Source organism: Streptopelia decaocto (genome assembly GCF_964273445.1).
Source record: "Streptopelia decaocto genome assembly, chromosome: 5".
Classification (NCBI taxonomy): Eukaryota; Metazoa; Chordata; class Aves; order Columbiformes; family Columbidae; genus Streptopelia; species Streptopelia decaocto.
This window is the reverse complement of record NC_138659.1, coordinates 33,935,644-33,958,206: the sequence shown is the minus strand read 5'-3', so window position 1 is coordinate 33,958,206 and position 22,563 is coordinate 33,935,644. Positions and strand designations below refer to the sequence as shown.

At 53.0% G+C, this 22,563-nt stretch overlaps 1 protein-coding gene across 3 annotated transcripts in view; it reads right to left on the bottom strand.

The window, feature by feature from the left end:
• The window catches only part of HK1 (hexokinase 1), a 32,837-nt gene extending 18,110 nt beyond the window's left edge, over positions 1-14,727 (bottom strand). The window contains exons 1-3 of one of the 3 annotated variants that reach the window (XM_082052573.1): positions 14,571-14,727; positions 7,793-7,955; positions 3,275-3,423 (exon numbers count right to left, since the gene is read on the bottom strand). In XM_082052573.1, coding sequence (XP_081908699.1) covers positions 3,275-3,423; positions 7,793-7,955; positions 14,571-14,633 — 375 coding nt within the window. In that variant the 5' untranslated portion in view covers positions 14,634-14,727. Of the gene's footprint in view, positions 1-3,274; positions 3,424-3,565; positions 3,676-4,576; positions 4,787-7,792; positions 7,956-14,570 lie in introns of those variants that run through there. The other 2 variants (XM_082052574.1, XM_082052575.1) reach the window with 2 other exon arrangements.
• Between the last annotated feature and the right edge of the window lie 7,836 nt (positions 14,728-22,563).

Sequence of the window (22,563 nt, the reverse complement as noted above, 5' to 3'; positions counted from 1 at the left end):
GTGTATTAGCGCCTTGATTATTAATAAATTATGAAATACATTGTCCTTTTGTGCACCTAATCGCGCATGGCACCTTTTACACCCATAGATACAGGCTTTTCCTAAAACAAGCCACACGTGGCTGTGGAGCCACAACCCTTCTGCTCAGCATCTGATGGGAGCAAAACCGCTCTTTTTACCCTCCCAGGGTCACCAACGCCTGCGCCGCTCGAGCGCCGCAGAGGCAGGGAGCGAGGGCTCCGCAGGAGCCCCCAAAGGACATCATCTCAAATCTAGTCTAAGGCACACAACGAATACAGAAAAAGGAGACTTGGGGGATTTGTCTAAATACTTTACGTGCTTTGAGAAAGAACTCGAAATGTGAACATTTTCTGCCTTTTTTAACGACGCAGGCAGCCTGCACCAGCAACAAAAACATCCAGGAGAGACAGAGCTGGGTCACAAAACGTCAGTGCTGCTCCAGGACGGAGATGAAAACAAGAGAGGATGTTTTTATTATGCCTTCCATCTCAAAGTATCTTGCTAAATACTCAACCCTATGTCCTGGTTTAGCTGCTCCCAGGAGTACAGACAATAACCAGGGGCCAAACACAAACCCCTCAGGAATTCATAGAGCAGGAAGCAGAATAACTGACTGTGGATGTTGCTACACAAAAATCCCTCTCATATACCGAATCACGACCTGCATTGTGTCTGACTGCGAAGGAGCCACAGTATCACAGCATGTTTGGGATTGGAAGGGACCATCTAGTCCAATCCCCCTGCTGGAGCCCTTGGCCCCCCCAGGGCGCTCCAGAGAGCCCACGCGGTGCCACGCGCCGTGCTGGAGCGCGTCTCTGTGAGCGAGCACACGATCGCCACGACGGTGCCGCGGCCAGCGGGGCTGCGGGAGCAGCGGGACGGGCGAGCGCAGCCCGGGCCGCAGCCCGCGCGGGAGCCGCGGTTAAACCACGAGCCGTGTCCCACCCCACACAGCCGTGTCTGCTCAGCAACGCGCTGCTGTACCGTAAAGCACAGAGGGAAGGCAATGCTCAGAAGGAGAAAAGGAAGAGAGAGGCATTTATTGATTTTGCTGCTGCTGACAGTCACAACATTTTTCCTAAGGAGACTCGAGGAAGCGTTTGTCCGTTTCCATTAACATCCGAACCTTACAAACGCTAAATAGCTTTCACAGGACAGCGGAGCAGCATGACAAAGTTTCTGTGGATTTCATTAAAGTACGGCAGGCGAAACGAAGATAAATTCTAGTTTTTGCCCACCCACAGGTGTGCGACGGGAACAGCGTGAGCTCAATATCGCACCCCGTGTCTCAGAGGTGGACAGAGCGAATGCTGCAGCCAGGAGGCAACGGCCAGCCAGGTTTGGCACATTTATAGACCTGAAGCGATGCAACCACCATGCACTCAGCAATGTGACCTCAAGCTTCATTACTTTCCCTGGCCACAAAGCTGCCTGTTCAGGTTGGGCTCCATGGAGCCTCCACGAGGATGCACCTGGCTGCAGTCAGCAAGTCTTGGCAGACGGCTGAAGGTCTGAGCTCAGGCTCAAGCCCCTGAGCGGGCACTATTTAAAGAGCAAGGAAAGCACAGCTCCAGGCTGGGAGAACAGCCACAAACCCAGAGCCTACCCCCAGCGGTGGTACAACACAGAAAGCAACAGCAAAATGGAGCCTCCGGGCACGCTCCCGTTCACTGAGTTGACACACAAAACAGACTTCTTACAAATTTTAGACCTGCTATTACCTGCTGGAGTCAATGAGAGTTCTGCCCTTGACTTTGACAGGGAACTGTCTCCTACCAGCAAAGCTGTCAACCCGTGCCTGACAGATGGGCGAAAAGAGATGTTGGAGTGCAATGAAGTAGAAAATACCAAAACGAACCCCGCTAGTGAGGTGTGAAGCCACAAATCACAATCCCTTCAATCAGCTGATTATGTATTGGGCTTTAGGAGCATAACTCACTGAAGTTAATGATACAGCTTGCTGAAAAACGTATGAGTAGCCTACCCCATGTGGGCAGTTCAGTCCAAGTGTTCCACTAGTCTGGCTCAGGGATTTCAGGGAACCTCAAGCCTACATATCAGCCAGGAGCACCAAATCAAACCTGCCCGTGCAGCTCCCGGGCACCCACCACGGCAAGTCCCACAGCGAACATGTTACTCATGGCTGGGTATTGCTAGGGGACAACTCTGAATCCAGATGCAATTCTGATCATGCTCTCAGTTCTCCTTCTCCTGGTACTTAAACACCTGAACGAGTGTCCCCTCAGGGTCACCAGGAGCCCTGCTCACCCCCCTCAGTTTAAGAGCCATGAAAAAGCCCATCAGCCCGATCTCCGCGCTGCTGGTTCCCGTGGCCAAATGGCCTCAGGTATTTGGAAATTAAAGCGCAAACATGGCAAAGCCCTGGAAAGGATGCAGAGCTGATGTCTCCTTCCTGGCTCTCCTTACCGCCTTCATCAAGTCTGCACTGAGCCTCTTTGAGCCAGCCGGCCCTGCCTCCTGGATAGCGCCCCATCCCAGTAAAAGTGTAAAAAACTTCCTGTTTCCAGCAACAAAATTACCAGTTTATGATACACTGACATGAGACAAATCTGTCAGTAAGATATTCATTGCAATCCACTTCCTGATCGTAACAAGAAAATAAATTCTTCCACAGAGCCCAATTTGAAATTGGGTTAACGGATCCAAACGTTTTCTACTCTGGGAACAGGGGGACTAAAAAAAACAAAACCAAAACCAAACCCCATCATTTATTCAACAAAAATTAAGTTGCAGTTGTGCCAAAACATTCTATCAGCCTCCTGTAATTTTCTGAGGCCCTTGTACGTTCCATTTTGCTGAGCTGCTCAGGCTGCCAGGACGGATATCACAGAGTCACAGCCATGGGCGTTTCTGCCCCTCCTCTAGCGTTACGGTGGCAGGGCTGGGCATGCTTGCTGCCTGCAAATACTGGGCTGTTGTCCTGCTGTCCACTCCCACCTACAGGAAGTAACTTTACTACAGAAGTCAGAATTTTTATTTCTAGGCCATTTTTTCCCTAACTCAGCCAAAGGTCCCACACGCAATGCCAACAGACTTGCAGCACCCATGCGTGCTGTATTACACTAACCACGGCTTATTTATTGTCAGTATCAACAAAGAGTTGCAGTAGAGTCTGTGCACACTGTGGGTGGTGCTTGTTGAGGGGCTGAGGTCATCCTTGTGGTGATTCTCTAAAACGGCAGCATGAGAGTAGCTGATATTTAAAGTGATGTCCCAAGGACGAGGTGCTTACCCGTGTCCCACTGCCGTGCATGATATCTTCAGGCGTGTTATAAATTTCGCTTTCCATCTGCACCGTCTGCTTTTTCTCATGCGACACCTTTACCCGCAGAATTCGGAAATACGAACCGCCAAGGTCCAGCGCAATGAAATCTCCCTTCTCTGTGTGGAAAACAAGACACAAGCGATTAGAATGTGTACGCGACACAAATCTGGGAAACCCCGCGCTCTGTTAAGTACAACGCACAGGCACGCCAGCGCCTACAGCCAGAGTCCAGCTGCAAGCGCCCCGTGAAACACAGACCCGGTCCCTACAGTTCCATGTGAAGCCGCTACAATGGCAACGCCGTCACTGATAGACAGGCAACTGCAACGAGGGTTCGTCAAAGAAGAACGGACTGTATCCACATCTCGTGATGAACCTGGCAAAGACCTCAGGAGGAAGCCGAAAGATGTTGAAAAGAGAGACAGTGAAATGAAGGGATGCCAGACACTGATGAGCAGCCCTGTGCTGTAAATGAACCTGTGCATTTTGGCAAATAACAGCGAATGGTGGCAGGATTGAGCACTACTCTAAAACCAACACTTCATGCACGGGTGCAGTTAAAGCAGGAGCCACTTACCTCACCCCTGGAGGCCGAGAGTCACTACAAACTGCAGTCAGAGAACACAAGTCAGGGAAACAACAGCCTGAAAAGCCACGGGGCAGCCCTACAGTGCTGCAGGGGTTATTCAGAAGCCGCAGTCCCCCACACAGAGCTCCTAAACAACTCCCCGGAGCCAAGGAAAGAGTTAGGATGCCTCCATTTCCCACTTCAGGGAGTCATTCAGGTGAACGACACTTGCAGCAGCCTCTGGAGAGCAAAGCAAACAGATCTGACTGAACTGCTCACGCTATGTTGCCTTATCAAAGAGGGAGCAAACAAAGACCACAGCTGTTAAAGCCTGCGAAAAGGTAATATTTAGGGAAGCGGTGTGCACAGGGTATCAGCCAGGAGCGCGTGCTGAGGCTGCGGTTGATCCGCGGGCTCTATGCAGGCACTCGTGTCCGCGCGGGCACCCCGGGCTGGCCGGGGCCGCAGGGAAGGCGGTGAAGCGGAGGCACACGGCGCTTTCTCCCCTGGGTTCCTCAGGGATCTGCACTTTGCCGTGGTGCCAGAAGCTTCCCCAGCCGCCTCCCCAACATCCTGCACCACCAACACGCATCGCCAGGCCCATCCAGCAGCGCCCTTCGGCCTCTTTTCATTCTGCTTTGCGACTTTAAGCTGTGACCGCGGGGACGCCATTCCCACCATCACTGTTTTTCCATTTCTACCTGTATCCAACACGGGAAGACCTCCGTTTTGATGTGCCACCTCAAACTTCAACTCGGGTCTCAGAGGCTTCCTTCCAACCCCACGCCGTCACCAAAGTATGGGGTACGCAATTTATCCACGAGGATTTCCAGACCCAGAGCTGCCTCTGAGATCACCCTGCCCAGCCTCAGACCAGGACTCCTAAAGCCTGGCTTAGCGAGCGGCTCCTCCCCAACTCCGTCCCGCTGAGCAGAGCGGGGGAGCTGATGCGGCGTCCCAGGGGCAGGACCAGCCCACCAGGGGCAGGACCAGCCCACCAGGGGCAGGACCAGCCCACCAGGGGCAGGACCAGCCCACCAGGGGCAGGACCAGCCCACCAGGGGCAGGACCAGCCCACCAGGGGCAGGACCAGCCCACCAGGGGCAGGACCAGCCCACCAGGGGCAGGACCAGCCCACCAGGGGCAGGACCAGCCCACCAGGGGCAGGACCAGCCCACCAGGGGCAGGACCAGCCCACCAGGGGCAGGACCAGCCCACCAGGGGCAGGAGAAGCGCTGCAGAAGCCCTTAGAGTTGCCCAAACTTGCAGCGTGACACAGAAACAAAAACGCTGTCACGCAAAAAACACGAACAACAATAAAGACTGTACAGAAAAACGCATCAGAACAACAGTGGGAGCCCACAACTCTTAATAATCCTCCTAATTTTGCTGCATCGCAACGTAACTTTTCCTTCTTGCTGCTGAAGACACACGGGCAAACTCAGAGTCTGCCACAATACAGATCCTGCAGCATTTCGCCACCTGTTTCTGAACAGCGTGGTTTGAAATATCGCTTTGCTCCCGTGCAAATGCCATTTGAAACACGCACATATCCAAATGGTAGAGGCAGTTCCCTTTATCGGGTTCGGCATAACAAATTCGGTACCTCATACCCCTCCACTGCAACAAGGCTGGAAGCAAAGCATTCACCGCAAGTGTCTCGTTAAGGCAAATACCTGAATAAGCTTTATCATATGAGTATCGTCTGTCACATGCAAGCCATTACCTCCAATGAATAACACAAAAACCAACACTGGACCAGATGGCCCTTTTTCAAGCCTAAACGCACCTTGGTACACTCCTCAAACAAACATTGCACTTCAGAAACAGCTTCCCTGACAGTAAATTGACAGATTAGCATGTTTGATTTCAAGCACCATCAAGCTCAGATTGGTTATTAAAAATTATCCTTTTCAGTTAATAAGAAAAAAGCACTCTGAACTAGAACATAATCTCTCTGTACACAAAGCAGCCGTTTTCCTTCCGCGTACTTCAGTAATTAAACACAGGTAGCAGCATTTAAACTATGCTTTGTAACGCCACGATGCAATCCAACCTGCTGTAAATTAATTGAGGAAGATCCTTTGAAAGCGTTTTGAATTAGCTTGAGATACCGTTCCAGGCACTCTGGACAAAAACCCTTCTGACTTTCATAAATTAAGCAACTCCGAATGAAGCAAAAACGCTGCTAACACCAAAGTCTCAGAGCCTCCCGAATTATTACCCGGGAGCGGCTTGTTAATAAAGTACGTAAGCACAGCTCTGAAACTAAACAACAGTATTTTCTGAACAGTCAGCTCTCATAATAATAATCAGACTCAGAGGAAAGAGCTTACGGGGCAGTAATTAGAGACGGGCCAGAGAAACGGGCAGGCTTGCAGCCTCTGGCTTTTGCGGAGGGACGGACGAGGGCAGGAATGGGAACCAAACCCGCTCTTCAGGCACAGCAACACCAACACATGCCCAGGGCCCTTTGTGGGGAGAGGGAAGGGGCTCCGTGTCCACCCTGAGCCAAACGGGCTCGGAATCAAGAGCTGAGCACCCTGCACACAACACACGAGGTTGCTTTTTTAAGCAGGTGTGTAATACATGATCTGAAATGAATGCCTCAATACAGATTTATGCTCAACCAGGACCAAGCATTGCTCTGGCTGCCTGTGCCGTACGGCACCTCAAAGGCTCCCTGGTTTGTGCCACAGAGCAATTTGCAAAACTGTTGGACTCGTGGCAAGCAGCCCCAGTTTGTCCCCGTGAGTGCCCGGCAGAGCAGGCGCTGGGGACAGGCTGCGCCCACGGGGGTCACACGCGTGGGGGAAAGACAGGGGTCCCGGCCACTGAAAGCGCTGGGATCCCACGCAAAGCCCTCGTGTCCCCTCCGAGCAGCCCCTGCCCGCGACCGGCTGCCTGGCTTTCTCATGTCAACATAACGGCCAGCAGAGCTAAATGAAGGGAAACACGGGATTCAAGTTTGAGTTTGTTCTCTCTTTGTTTTGGTTTGGTGGCAGAAAGCCACAGCAAAGCAGAACTATCAAATATTCCCACCTGCCAGACAGCACCAAGTAACACAAAGCACCAGCTTCCTGCCCTTTCACCCAATAAATCATTGATTTTAACTCAAAAAAGCCTCGAAACAGGTAACTGTGTCGTGCAGTTCTTACAACCATGCCATTTCTGCACACCAGGGACATAAGCTGCGGTAGGCACCAAACTAGAGTTAACCAGCTGTGCTACATGAGAAGGAAATCCAGTGTTACCACTAAATAAGAAACACTGTTACACACTGTTTATAAATATTTATATACTCTACATATAATATTTAAAATAAACACTAAAATAAGTCACAGGGGCAATCTTGGTCTCAAATACCAACACATCTTTTTGGCTTCTGACAGCTCCGTGTGCCACCTTTATCAGGTACAGTGAGCACGGTCATTTCCACCGGGTGGGAGAAGCTCAGTCCACAAATCGCAGCCTCCTGGCGTTCTGTGGGTCTGCCCTGAGACGGCCAGCAAGGTGGCTCCAAAAACCAAAACCAGCGCCAGGAAACTCAAATTCGGCATGTAAGAGTTCATAGTTCCACCGGGGAAAATAAGGAGGAGATGCTGAGTCAAACGGCAAATGACTAAAAGCCGCTGTATTTGTTGAGATGCTAAATCACATGAGTGTGAACTGCATCAATCAAAAATCTTCCTGTGTGAAGTACTGATGGTCAGCAGATGAACCTCAGCACAAACGTATTGACTTTTAGGGGACCTTCCATTGGCATCGCCCCGTGCCCGCTGCCCATGGAGGGGGCCGTCCTGGGGGTGCTGCCCGGGCTCGCGCAAAGCAAACTGCTCTTGCTCTTGGGTATTTCTAGCAGGTTTCCCACGAAGCACGCTATGTTTAATACAGAAAACACATAGTCGGCTCCTTACCTGAACCGTCGGGAATGGACCTCACAAACGTAGGGAGCATCTTGACTGTAGCCGTTGGGTTGAAATCTCGGGAGAGGCCGTTCTTCATCTCCCTCCTGAAGCGAGCCATTATGTCTATCAGCGTCTCGTCAGACAGCCGCATGGCGTAAAGGTATTTGTCAATCTGGGGAAAAAGACAAACGCCACCAGGGAGTGAAAGACTGTCCTGGGACACCCCAAGAGGGCTATACCTGTCTTTAATTGCAAGAATCACGTATAGCCCCAGCTCGGCCACAGGGCTCCAGCCCAGCTGCCGACGCAGCCACACGCTTCACTCCTTGGTTTTTGAGTCAGAATCAAGGAAAACATGCAAGCTCTAGGACCTGTATGAGTAGGACCCCATCCCACTGCCTTCCCATGGCAAGACCCAGCCCGCATCGCTCTGCTGCCTCTTTCCACACAAAACCATTCGGCCCAGCCCTCGCCCCACTCCTCCGCTCTCCTGACTGCCCACAAGCTCAACAGCGGAAGCTAAAATTCCTTCTTGTGGCACCTTGTCCCAGCCGGGGTGACAAGGGTGTCACCGTGGGCCACAGAGGTGCCCTGTGTTTAAAGCGCTTCATTGAGGAGGATTTGCCATGGCAGTTCTGGGGCCACGTTCCAGGCTGAGAAATCCCTTATACGTAGCAGAGCATCTTCCTATCCCAGTCCAAAGCCACCACAGCCAGAGGGGCAGAACCCGGCTGTGGGCAGGTACCATCTCCCTCCTCAAGACAGAACATCAAATTAAAAGTTGTTGACTTGTCCCTTGTGGCTTCCCAAGACAGGAACCTCCTTTACCTCCCTGGAAAAGGAGGTGGTTTCAGTTCTCCAATAATACTGCTTTCCATAATATTACACCCATCTTCAGCATCAGGAAGAGTGAGAGAAGCTTTGTCTCGAAAATACAACGTGGCCTTGGGGGGTTCCTGCTAATCATGCACGTCCCACCCCTTTCACCTCAGCTGCCAGCCTGTTCTTGCCTTGTTTCATTACCTGCCTTGGAAATGCGGTGCTGCAAGCGGCTCAGACCAAAGCCACACCTTCGGGATCACTTTTACTTCCAGTTTAGCAGGACCAAGAAAATAAAACCCTGCCCATGTTTTCTGTCCCCAGCAACGCTGGAAAAGTTGCCTCATTTTAAAGCCCAGGCCATTTCTGTGCCAAGGCCATCTGTGCCTCCTTCCCTTCTCTGGAAGCCTTGAGGGCCACGCATTATGTCCTAAGGGGACCAACATTATAACACTCCATGAGAAAAGTATGTATGCGGAGGACTTTGAGACAGGAAGGGATGAATAATGCCGTTCGCAAAGGAAATGCAGACAATGAAAATGTAATTAAACCCTAAACTGACAGTAAAACCAGCACCGATTTAATTGCCCCTGCAGAAAGTACTTCTGTGCACGCAGTCGAGGTCTGCACCACAGACAGCGGATCTCCCCGAGCCAGGCGCCCTCCCACCGTGACCAAGCATTTGCACAGGTGGGGAGGAAGGCACGGACAGACGGACAGAGCTGCTGGGCACAGCTCCCTGGCCTGATCCTGACCCGGCCTTTGTGCTCAGTGCAGAGCGAGAGCAAAACAGCCATCAAACAGACGCTCGGGGGACGTTACAATGCAATGAAATGACACCCCGTGTTCGCCCCACGAACCGGTGAAGGTGCACACTAGAAGAGCTGAGCACAGGTTCGCCACAACAGGGGCCAAACGCCAGACCCCGGGGCAGCATCGCCACCTCCCAGCCGTGTCCTGCACCGCTCCGACGGGCTGACGGCCTCCTCGCGGTGACCACCGCAGCCAGCACTGCTGTCACTGCAGCCCAGAACACCAACCTGCACCGGTGCGCCCGGCGCAGCCCCACGCTGCGGGGTGGAGCAGCGGCCGGCAGCGGCTGAGCAAGCTCTCTCCTCCCCGGTAAGCCCTGCCATGGCTTTTTTTAGCAGAGAGTCAGGCCATGATGTCAGAGCATGAGGCTGTTCCCTTTTAAAGCCGGGGGGAACCTCTTACTGAGGCTGAGCTCTCAGCAGCCCGCGCTGCCACTCAGAGGCCCCATTCCCCACATCTCCCAGCTACGCTAACACCTCATTCACACAGTCAGGCTTCACGGTGCAATTAAAATACCCCTCTGCACATCCTTCTCCCAAAAACAGGGCTGAAGGTTTCCTCTCCACCAAAAGCCCTGCTGTAAATGCAGGTTTTGCCGCTTGCATGGTCAGGACCAGACGAGCCCATTGTTCTCCCCAGCCCTGCCCCTGTGCTGCCCCCAGGAGCGACGGAGAACAGGAGGGAGGGCTCTTTTTCCTCCGCTGAAAAACCAACAAGCACCGTCAGCGCCTTTACATAATGGGGCTGGACCCTCCTGTGCACGGGGAGCATCGCCGTGCGGGCCATCGTCACATCAGCGTGCAGTGCATCGTCACATTGCAGCGCATCGTCACATCACGGCGCATCGGTGCATCGTCACATCGCGAGGCATCGTCACATCGTGAGGCATCGTCACATCACGGCGCATCGTCACATCACCGTGCAGTGCATGGTCACATCATGGCGCATCGGTTCATCGTCACATCATGAGGCATCGTCACATGGCAGCGCGTTGTCACATCACCGTGCAGTGCATGGTCACATCGCGGTGCACCGGTGCATCGTGTGTCACATCAAGGCCACCTTCACCACAGGGCCAAGAGGCAGGGGAGTGGGGGACTAAACCTGGGTTTGAAACAGTACCGCTCCTGTGTGTTACAGTTTCCAAAGCTAAAAAAAAAAGCAGCTTTTTAACTTTTTCTCCGGGCGGGAAAAGGGCCGGCCATGCAGCGGCACAACTGGAAGGGAGAAGCGCTGCTGCCCTGCACCGGCGACACAGGCCGCGCTCTGAGGGAGAAACCTCAGCAAACTGCCATAAATAACTGGGGGAAGAGGGAGGGCTGGATGCTGGATTATGGGATGGAAGTTTAATAACACCCTGCTCTGCCTGCAATAAAAGCCGATCAGAAAGCAAATCTCAGCCTATCCGAAGGGAAGCAGCGGAGGGGCCGGCAGGGCCAGGGACGGGCGGACACGCGGCAGGACAGACGCACAGCCCTGCGAGGCTCGGGGGCAGGCAGGCGGCAGCTCTTCCCGGGGATGACACGGAGCAGGAGCCATTTCAGGCAGGTGGCTGCGTGGGCAAGGAGCAGAAAGCGCTCCTTCATTTGGCTATCACCTCGGAGCCACCCCCAGGAAGGGCACCTTCCCACGGTGACACTGCAGACCCTCCAGGACATCAACCGCTTCTTTCTCTTTTTTTTTCCTTAAAAAAACAGCTAGATAAAATCTGTGAGCAATTTTTTATTTAATAGGATGTCGTAACCCAAGCCATGCGCACCTATTTTTTCTTGGTCACATAGGAAAGACTCTTTTTGCACTTGCGTACAAGAAGTTTCTGAAATTCCAGCGGCCTCACTGGGAAGTTGTGAGTAATTATCAGCGCATAATGAAACGGGCAGTACTAAGGGCCGTTCCTTAAACACGTGCTTCGTTCCCTGGACACTGACAACAGTCAGCGGTGTCCAAGCATGGAGCACTCCCACAACAACCTCGGAAACCATTAGAGCCCATTTTACCGACAGCCTTCGCATGAAAACCCTTCAGCACATAAACATTTTTCTGCAGAGCTAATCATAGTCCGCACTCCTTTCGGCACCAGGAAGGTTCATCGGGAGCCAAGGCGTGTTAAAACAAGTGCCTTAGACACCCTGGAACTGTTTGCGCTTACTTATGATTTATCAGATTGGTTCCTAAAATGCCTTTATACTGGCAAGTCAACTCTACAAGGGCTTTTTTTGATGCCGGTTGCTGTATTTTACACCCCATTCCAGGACGTTCTTTTCAAGATTAAATTACATTTAAATGCCAGTTTTTTGTTCCCTGGTCAGGTCACAGGACACAAAGATACTGTTCCCAACAGACAGAAAGCCGCAACACCTAGAGGCTCCTTCTGCTGGAGCCAGCTACTGCAGGTACAAACCTGCTGGAAACAAAGGCGCTCAAAGGCAGCTGTGCAACAGCTCTGCAAACAGGCCGGCGGCACACGCGCCAGGGCTGCCCCGCACAGCGCGCCCCCGCGCTGGGAGCCAGCCTGCTGGGGAGCTGGGGCTCGGCTCGGGCCAGGTCCTTGCACCGCCGGGATGCTCAGCTCCAGCGCCCTGGAAGATCACAAACACCCACGGAGCGGATGCTTTGAAAAACATGTGGATAATTTATCCTGCTTGGAGTCAAACTACGTGCCTATTGAAGTGGTACAGGGCACTGTACATGACCAGCTTACTTCTCCTGCACGGAGGGTCACGTGCAAGTGCGCACACGCGTGCTTTCACGGGAAAAGGCCTCCTTGCAGGGGTGCTGGACCATGGGGCTGCCAAGGCGTGATGAACCACCCACTTGTTCGACACCACGCGTCCACCCTGCCTCTTCCTCCCGCTCACCACGACTCAGCCGGAAAAACGTTCCAGAAACTGCAAAGTGGGAAAAAAAATGACTCTGAAACCGCAGGGAGTGTCTAAAATCCAGCAAAACCAGTATGGAAGCAGCACACGCTGGTTCTCAGGGTGTCCCGAGGGCCTGAAACCTGCAGTCCAATCTGTGCCCCCCAGCAGGGATCCCACTACAGAAAGGCTGCGCTAAGCATTACTGCCCGCCCAAAAATGTAGGAAAACCTGGGATTGCAAGGGCAGAAGGACGTCCAGCCCCGGTGCAGCGGAGATCCCTTTAACAAACCCATTCCCAAATGCAGCTCGCCAGTGCTTTTAACCCTTTCACACCCCTCTGGTGACCCACAGCAGCATCCTCAAGGTGACCTGCCACCTGTGCCGCCCCATGTCGAGCTGGTCGCTGCCATGGACCGGCGAGGCAGAGGAGCAGCCAGGAGCCCCCAGGCGGAGCGGCGAGGGGGCAGCACCCTGTTCGGCAGCCCCCGGCGCCAGCACGGGCCAGCAGCGAGCGCTGCCCTTCCGGAAGCGGAGGAGAGGGAGGGAGCTGACTCACGGCCATGCCGGCACGTATTCCGCAAGCTGCACGCCGAGATGCAGCGCCAGCCTCGCCAGCGGCACGGCGAGATGGAGCAAACCCCTTTGTCCTAGGGGTACCCGGGGACGGAGCCACGGCTCCCCAGGGCTGCAGTGCCCTACAGGACAGCCAGAAGGGAGAAGGCTCAATATCTGTTCCAAAAGGACATAAACAGGAAAAGATGTCTTACATCGTCCAACACCAGTAGCCTGTTTTTTTCTTTTTAATTGGATTTTTGATTTTTTAATTTCTTTTTCAGACCAAAACAGATGGATCCATAAAAACGCTTTACAGCTCCCTGGCCTAATGATTTCCCGTGCTATCAGACAATAGCAGCCTCACGGTGCCAAACCAGCCTGTGATAAATAACCCCGGCAACAGCCCCTTGCCCGCCCGCTCTGCGCCCTCCCCGCGCAGGCTTCTGCCGCTCCCCGCCAGCGTGCACCCGAGTGCTTATCTTGGGTTGCTAAATATAACAGGCCCAGCGAGACAGAGAAGGCCTTACCCGGGCATGCACGCCTGGCGCCAGCAGCACTTACAAACCCCCCCGGGAAAGGGAAAACAGGGGGCCTGGGGGAAAGGGAGAGCCGCATACACAGGGCCAGGAGATGCAAAGAGCTGCAGGCTGGGCGCAGCTTTCAGCTCCTCGTGAGAGCTGCCGGCTGGAAAAGAAAAAGACCTAAACCACACAAGAAGATGTGGAAAATATGGGTGCTGCCTCAGGTTTTATCCAGCAGAGTGGGCACAGGTGAGCCCGTCTCAAGCAGGGCACACGGGAGCGGAGGTCTCCCCAGGCACAGCCAGAAGCCCCAAGGGAATGGTGCTCTCTTCCCACCGGGACAAGCCCCGAGACCACTACAAATCGACCCTGCAAATGCTGTCACTGAGGCTTCCCAAAAGTACCTTCGGGATACCTTGAGGCGCTCGGCCACACGCCCCGGTGGGTCACCCCGTACGGCCGCAGGAGGAGGGGGGAAGCTCTGCTACTGACGTCAGCCCGGCCCTGTCGTGTTTGCAATTATTTTCCCAATTGGTGTCCCCACATCCGTAGCCCCAAGCTCTCGGCTCCCTACAGCTCAGCAATATGCTCAGCCGGGACATAACTGCCATGTTTTTATTTATCCTGTGCTCTGCACCCGTTTCCTTGTGGCAGTGCTAAATCCCAGGGCTATAACAACCACGCAGCAGCAGCCACCTAATGCTAAAGGAAAAGAGGCTCACAGAAATACTACTTCTTTTTAAGCACAACTGACAACCACTTCCTGTAATCCAGAAGCTGCTGCAGCAACACACAAATACAAATCATGTAAAAACTACCTGCTCATCGTCTTCGTCACCCGCTGCTGGAGTGCCAGATGCCCACAGGCACCCTGGGGAAGAGGAAGGCTTCCCTGCAGGGATGCTGGTGCCTCGGAAAACCGCGGAAGGCCGCCAGCACGGTTCCACTGGCAGAGCCCCCCGCTCCCGCCCCGCTCCGACCAGCTCCATCCCGCGCCCTGACCCGCAGCATCGCCCGCGCCCGGCGGCCGCCGGCCCGCTCGCCACCGGGATGCTTTGGAGGGGCCCGTCTGGCTGGTCTCAAAAACGGGTTTATCCCCATTGCCCCCACAGCTATGGGGACAAAGAAACAAAACCAATAGGAAAAATAAAAATGAAAAAAATAAAACCGGGGGAGATGGGGGGCGGCGCAGCCTTTCGCTGCGGGATTTCCATCTACCTTTTTGACCTGGTCCTCCTTCAGCTCCGTGAAGTAGTAGGCCAGGAGCTGGGCGGCGATCATCCTGGCGGCTGCAGCGGGCGGCTCCGCGCACGCAGCGATGCGGCGGCCGAGGATGGCCGGGATGGCCGCGCCGCTCGCAGCGCCTCCCCTTCCTCCTCCTCCTCCGGGCCGGCCCCGCCCGCAGCCCCGCTCGGACGTGGCGGCACGAAGCCCTCTCGATGCGATTTCTGGCTGGCGGAGCGGGGAGGAGGAGGAAGAGGAAGAGGAAGAGGAAGAGGAGGGCAATGCGCCGCCGCACCCCACGGGGGACCCCAGGCGGGCTGCCGGAGGCTGCCCCGAGCTCTGCTGCGGTACGGGAGCCGCACGCACAGAACAAACAACAACGAAACACCAAACCAAAGGTGTTTCCAGAAAAGCCTCTGCCATCAGAAATCTTTGAGAAAACAGCAAAACCGTGGGAACCTCCGCTTACACGGAGCATCCCCTGCCAGCGGGAGCAGGACCCAGCCTGGAGCCACTGGGCTGGCGGCTGAGCCGCTGGGAGCCATGCAGGGAGCCCCCCAAAGCAGGCAATTGCTACGGCAGTTGTATTTGGGGGATTCCACATTCATATTCCACCCACAAGATCCCCACATCAAACAGACTGGCGGACAGGACCTCTTCTCCCTGTGCGCTGCCCACATTTTTGCCACATTGGGGTGCGTTCTCCAGCGCCCAAGGAGACGTGCAGCGAGGCAGAGCCTCTGAAAAGCAAGAGACGCAGTGCCCCTCCGAGAGCTGGAGGCCAAACGCAGATGCTGGCAGCCCACGGGGTGTGTGCCGGCAGCCCACGGGGTGTGTGCTGGCAGCCCACGGGCTGTGTGCCCGCACCCCGTCCGTCCACGGGGGCAGGCGCGCACGTCCATGCAAACAGCAGTGATGCTGGAGGCGTGATTTGCACAGACTGTCTTATCAAAGTCCAAGTGATTAAAAACCTGCTTCTGGAATTTCCAGCTTCCTTTCCGGTGCTACTTTAATTAAATGGTTGCACCAGACAAAATCAAGCACTGCTTTGGCAGGAACAACCTCCTCTAGACTGCCCTCATCACTGCAGGCGGCTGGGCAGGATTTCCTTCTTCACCTCACCACATTAGCGTTACGCTCACTCTCAGGGAGATTTCCATCCAGCGTTTCATTGCTCTGCATGTGTTACTCCTGCTCGTTTGTTTGGCAAACTAACGAGCGAACACGCCCGCCCCCCCCGCAGCATCGCCCTGTGACCAGGCGCAGCTGCAGCTCTCGGGGCACGGGAACGTGGAGTTGAGCGACACCGTCCCACAGCGTCCGGCAGCGTCGCCCCATCCCTCACACAGCCCGACCGAGCTCCCACTCGGACACAGTTCACTGTCGGCCATGCCCCTCCTCTTCTGCTTTAATTCCCAGCCCAGGCTTGCTCCTGTTTTCCATCCGACTGTCACCTGCTAAACTTTATCTTTCAGCTGAAACTGCTTTCCTCAGTCTCGGATGTTCACTTTCTGTAAATACAGAGGAAAGTAACCATATGCATCCTCAGTTTTTGCTTCACTAGGTAAGACAGATCTAGCTCTTCTTTGGTCCCTTTACCCTAAAATGCCCAGGCTGGTTTAGCAGCCTTTTTCTGCTCTCAGTCCAGCGCTAATTCACCTTTGTCAAACACAGCAGCTAGAGTCACCTGAGTTATTCACCATTCTCCTCCTGGAAACATCTTGTCAAACCCCTTCCCATTAACAAGCACAAACCCCGAGGCTCCTGAGCTGAACGTGGACCCCAGAATGCCCAGCACCATCAGCCACCACTGCCAGGAGACGGCAGACCTTCCGCTCCACACCGAAAAACACCCTTGTTCCCGTTCCCCAGCGTGGCCAATGGCATCCTGAGCACCAGGGATGTCCTCGCCAAAAAGCTGTCCCGCAGCGGCCCAGGTGAAAACGTAAAAGCACGAAGGCGCTATGTGCACACCTGCACTGACACCTGCCCTCTGTGCGGTGTGAACGCAGGCTGGCACCGCAGCCCCCGCAGGCTCTATGCTGGAGCTGCCCCTGCCCCAGGCTACAAGCCCCACTCCCTGTCTGCTCCAGCTCCGACAGCTGAACACCCCCCGAATACAGAAACACATGGCTGCAGGAATGCTCACTCAGTTAAAATGCTTGGACACAGGCTCACGTTTTCTTCAACTCGTCTTTGACCGAAATGAAGCAATTCAAACCATCTCCTCTGGCTCTCAAGGAATTTGAAAGGGCCAGATAAAAGCTTGGGAACTCCAAAATATCCAAGTGAATAAGAATGGCCTTATGAATAAGAATGGTCTTCTCTTTAGCATGACACCTGTCTTAAGAATGTGCAAGAGGAGGACAAGTTTGTCTTCTTCATCTGCCAAAATGGTGACTTCAAAGTGAACTGAAAATGTCACAGATCTTTCAGGTGGCTTTTGGCTCCACCAACCATTTGTATTACAGCATCTTTCAAACTCACCAGAAACAACTGGTCAGGTTCTTTTTAAGCCACCAAAAGCAAGAGGTTCAAAACATCACTACTCTGGAGCCCCCTTGGTTCTGTGTGAGGAAAATAAAACCCACCCACACTACAAACCCCCAAATAAATTATACACTTAAACAGCAGGTGGTTCACACGACAGTTAAAGAAATATTGCAAATAATCTGGTTAGTCTTCAGTTGCTGTGCGTGGCATTCAGGAGAAAAAGAAAAATGAGCTCTACAACCTAAAAGCCATTAGAGAAAAAGTGACAGTCCATCCACGGCAAAACAGCCGCGGTGTGTACACATCTAGTATTTTTAAATGTCTCCCTGCAAGGACAAGTAAGAGCACATGGCCAGCTTCGATGGTGTAACCAGCACCGGCTGAATGAGCTTTCCTCCTACCAAAGAGCTGGAAGGGCAGCTAAATGTTCCTACGGACACCCAAACCATCTGCAAGCCCTCTCTGCACTACCAGGCCAGCAGGGAGGGGCTGCACAGCCTGCCCAGCCCAGCCCAGCCCAGCCCAGCCCAGAACAGCCCAGCCCAGCACAGCCCAGCCCAGCACAGCCCAGCACAGCCCAGCCCAGCCTGCCCAGCCCAGCCTGCCCAGCCCAGCCTGCCCAGCCTGCCCTGCCCAGTCCAGCCCAGCCCAGCCTGCCCAGCACGACCAACCACCTCTTCATCTCAGCAAGTCTCTCCTTCCATCTAACCCTGGCTTTTCCCTTCTGCTTTACTGGAAGAGATCAATTCAGCAGCCAATTAATTACCAGCACCTAATGTACGCTGCCAGGCAGCCTGCAGGCTATTTTGAAAGCCACCGTCCTTTAAGACAAATTACTGGAGGCTGAACGTGACACCCGACGACTTGCAGCTATTTTGATTGTGCTCTAATCTTATTGTCCAGGTTTAGCTGTACTGAAGTGTTTTAAGTGACTGAAGTAATTTGGTGCATCAGCTCTCCTGGGTGTGTTTTTTCCTGCTTTGTCTATTTCTTCAATAAATGATTACTGCTCTATACAAGTCTCATTCAGATCTGACTCCTGTACAATGGGGGGATTTTGGTTTTAACCACGTCCATCGGGTAGTTTTGGTGTACACAGCCGCTAGGTGCTTTCTACTTCTGTAATGAAACAACGAAGGTGTTTGTTATTCTTGCTTTTAAGTGTCTGGAAAATGACCAGTCCACCTTTCCCCACATGGCATTTTCCTTCCACAATACTCAGAGCGAAGTAAAAGAAAACGCCATTGCTGAGAAACAGTAAGTTCCCAGTTGGTGACAGCACCTCTAACAAGGGAATTTTTCAGTAGCCTTTGAAGCTCCCATTTCAGGGTAGGAAACTACGTGTTTGCAAAAGAAATCACTGCTCATTTGTGCCCAATTTGGTGCAGAAGCCACTAAGAAAATCTACAAGCAGCAGAGCTATCGATTTGATACGCAGTTCAGCCAGCCGAGGTCAAACGTACCAGGTGACTTCCCGTTGCCAGCAGGCTCAGCAAGCAGCGCCGCCACATAGCCAGGCCGGGGTGCTTTATCTCACCTTTCCCCTGTTGAGGAGATAAAATAGCCAGGAATGCCTCGAGGGGAGCTCATTCGCTGGGAAAAGGCCGCAGGACAGACAGAGCTGCGGCAGCGGCACAGCACACACCGGCCCGTCAGGTCCCCGCGCAGGGGACAGGGCACGGGCCGGGCGCAGCACTGGGGACAACGCAGGAAATGTCCCACAGCCTTGTCCTCTGCCTCCCGAGAGGGCAACACCCAGCCCTGCCACAGGCACCGAGGCTGACAAGGGATCTGCCCTGTTTTGTTGGAGTTGCTGCAGGGATAAAATCCCTCTGGAAGGATTTTAGCACCATTTGGCACCATTCACTGAGCTAAGCGTTTGAGGGCAAAATGATGCTACCCAGGGCTATGGCTTTCAAGACTGAAATCCAGAGATCTCCAAAGACAGCGCAGCGACACCTGGAAGCTGCGCACTGCACTACTAAGGGTCAAACAGCCATGTCCAGACTGTGGCCATGAGGGCAGTGGAGAAGGAAGCCAAGCCAGCAAAGGACGAGCGTGGTCCACTGGTTCACGTGGGAACAGAGGCTCCCGGGGCAGATGGAGATGCTCCCTGTCTCAGCTCCCCACATCTAAACACCGGGCAGCTGTGTTTGCTTTTACTTCTTTCAAGTAGTCGCTGTTCTTCAGCATCAGAGGGATGCAGAGAACATGACCTCCCCGGTACCAGAAAGCAGATAAACACAAGTCCAAGCCCCAAGGCCTACAATGACGCCCCACTATGTAGGAGGCCTGGCTGCCAATTTCTTTTGGAACGTCTTGGTGACGGCAAGCTTCATCAAACCGGGGGAAAAACCAATTACCCAACCTTTAGTTAACCAATAACTTCCAAAGGCTGTGGGCTGCATGAGCTACACCACAAAGGACTCTATCCAAATCCTCATATTTGCGGGGGAAAAGATGAAACAGCCCCCTGGAGTCACACCGCCACCAGACTTAACCTCTGCACCGCACAGCAGAGCTGCTCTGTGCAGCTGAGGAGGCTGCTAAAAACCCTGTGACCTTTAGTGGTTTCTTGTGCGTTGGTTTAAGACAGAAAAAACCTCAATGCACATGAGAGGACACTATGGGCAGCGCAGCTGGAGGGTCACGGCTCGTGGGGCCATGAGCAGCTCTGTGTCCAAGCCCCTGCTGCCCGGAGGTGAAGGGAACAAGGAGGCATCTCCCTGCTGTATGGAGAGGAACCTGTTTCCTGGTACCTTGTAATATATAGAAACAACTTGAAAGCCCAAATACTGTCCCATGCTGGACTCATTCAGGCACGAGCTCCAACATGCAGCAGTTCTGGCGAAGGGGCACCTTTCTCACAGCACAGTCTCCCTTGTGCTGCTGGCGTCCCCAAAAGCAGCACAGGCACTAACCAGTACAGACAGCCCCTCTCGCTGCCGGGCTGACGGATAAAGCAGGGAACCGGTTTCATTGCCAGCAGAGAAAGTGACCCCCCTGCAGTGCTAAAACGCTTTGTGGATGATGACGGGCATCCCCCCAGAGAAGAGTCCCCAGTGCAAGGCGCTGGGTCTTGTATTAATGCGAGTTACAATGAACTAAGCCAGAGGTTTTCCAGCTGACTGCGGTTTTCCAGCACAGCCCCAGCCTGCTTACATTCCTGGGCACCTCGCGTGCAAGTCCACTCACTTTGCTCTTTCCTTACACACTAAACATGAAATGGAAGCGCAGTCCATCCCAACCCATCTCTTTCTCCTTCCCCTCCTGTCCCGGGTATTCACCTCAGCAGCTTCTCTCTCCCCAGTGCCACGATTACAGCCCGTTTACACATCTGCAGAGGAAGGCAACTACCATCCTGTTTTCTGACTCGCCTTGGGGCCCTGCAGTGGTTTAATGGGTTTTTCCTCTGAGGTAAGAACTGCTGCATCGAGCAACCAGTTTTTCTAGTGCATTGGTAGTACATTATTATTGCAGATCATGTACACGGGAAACAGACCATACCCATTATTATTGCAGATCATGTACACGTGAAACAGACCATACCCACACATATATTTATATGCACACATAACCATATCAACAAACTCGGTTTATACGGCAATAGAAGGGCGGTGGTGTTATGGTGATGAACTTAGTGTCAATAAGTTGCTGTTCCTGGCCCAAAGGTGAAGGATTTTTTCATTTCTTAGGACATCTCTTGCCTGCAGCAAACTGAAATGGGCACAAACGCAGATTTCTGATACTCCACTAAATTTCCAATGCTATCAAAACTTGTTAAAAGAAACGTCACCAAAAGAAAGGGCAAAATATAGAGTGCAAACTGGTTTGAAATTTCAGAAGTTAAGGGCTAAATTTAAAGTATCTGCAATCGTTCAATTCAAATCTTTTGTCTTGAGAAGAGGCAGTTCAACACCAATTAAAAGATGTCCGCGTAACCAGAAATTCACTGAAGCGATGAGGCAGTGACGACTATTTAAATGAATGAAAATATAACCTACCTTGGTGTACTGTGTAGAGACAGCTTTCCCAGCCTGCTGCCAGCTCCCCGCAGGTCGCAGATCTCGTTTGTCCAAGCTCAGCTCCACCACAGTCACTGTGCGGGAGAGCCCGACAAACCCGTCGTGCCCGTGAACCGCAGTCGCCCTTGGGGCAGCAGCCAGTGCCCGCGCACGGGCCTGCAGCGCCCGGGAGGGCTGAACGGCACAGCCCAAACTGCTGCCTTTACACTGCTATGTGCTATGTGAGAGTAAAACTGTAATGAAGAGCATGTACTTTCAGCATAAAGAACGGCACCTGCCACTCTCTCTTAGCTCTCCACCACCACAAAACACGACGATACCTCTCAACTCAGGCTAAGAGGCCATTTTCCACTAAGTATACACCTTTCTCCTTGATACAGCATTTGATGATCACAAAACTCAGTTTGCGTCACTAGTTCCCAAGCCACAGGGGTGCGAACATTAACTGAAGAGGCTTTTGGTTCATGCTCCTTCTCCAGCAAGACCCAGTGTAAGTGTTATAGTTGAACTAACTTTTGTAAACTGTATCCAGGGAAAATGTTATCGTTGAACTAACTTTTGTAAACTGTATCCAGGGAAAATGTTATCGTTGAACTAACTTTTGTAAACTGTATCCAGGGTTCTTCTGTGTTCGGTTTTGTGGATTGTATCCAGGATGCTGTATCCAAGGTTTTACCTTATTTTGAAGTTTTTCAGGTTGTATCCAAGTAGAGGTGCATTCAAGCATAATCTTATATAACCATGCCCTATTCTTAAAAATTGACATAGATTTATGACCAATTCTTTAAAACAGGTAACTGAGAAACAACCGAAACATGTGAATGTTACTTAGCATCGCTTAGATAGACAGTTTGTGTTAGAATAGGTGTGGAATACGTTAATGGTTGTCAAGAATTGTAATGAATATGTATGTGATCAACTTGTATAAATATAGTGCAGTTTGAATCAGTTGTCGAAGCCAGCTTTGGGTGCGAACCCCTGGTTTCCCAGCGCTGAAATAAAAGCACCGTGTATAACTACGTCCGTGTTATGTGTCCTCTTTTGCCAACATAAGTGCCCCCTGTGCAGGCCGGGTTAATATCCTCATGATACGGAGCTCTCCCCAAATTAGGGTAATGACCCCCCCATTGTAGCCCAGAGGGGCGCAAGGCAGGTACTCACTTTGCACAGCGGGGAGCAGCAGCAGCTGGGCATGTCCAGGGCATTCGGCTCCTTCCGCACGGCCATGGCACCTCTTGCCATGTCACATCGTCATCGCGCGGGGCTGTCAACAGGAACGGAGGCAGAGCTGTGGGTGCTCACGTCTCCCCCTCCCAACCTCAGGGTGTGTTTGAAAGGCACACACCCCGCAGACAGGTCTTCTCTTGGAAACCCACCCAGCAGCTGGGACACAGCAGCCGCAGAGCTACAGCATCCCCCCAAAGGAGAGGGAAAGTGGGGCCATACAGCCTGCGGACCACGAGCGTGAC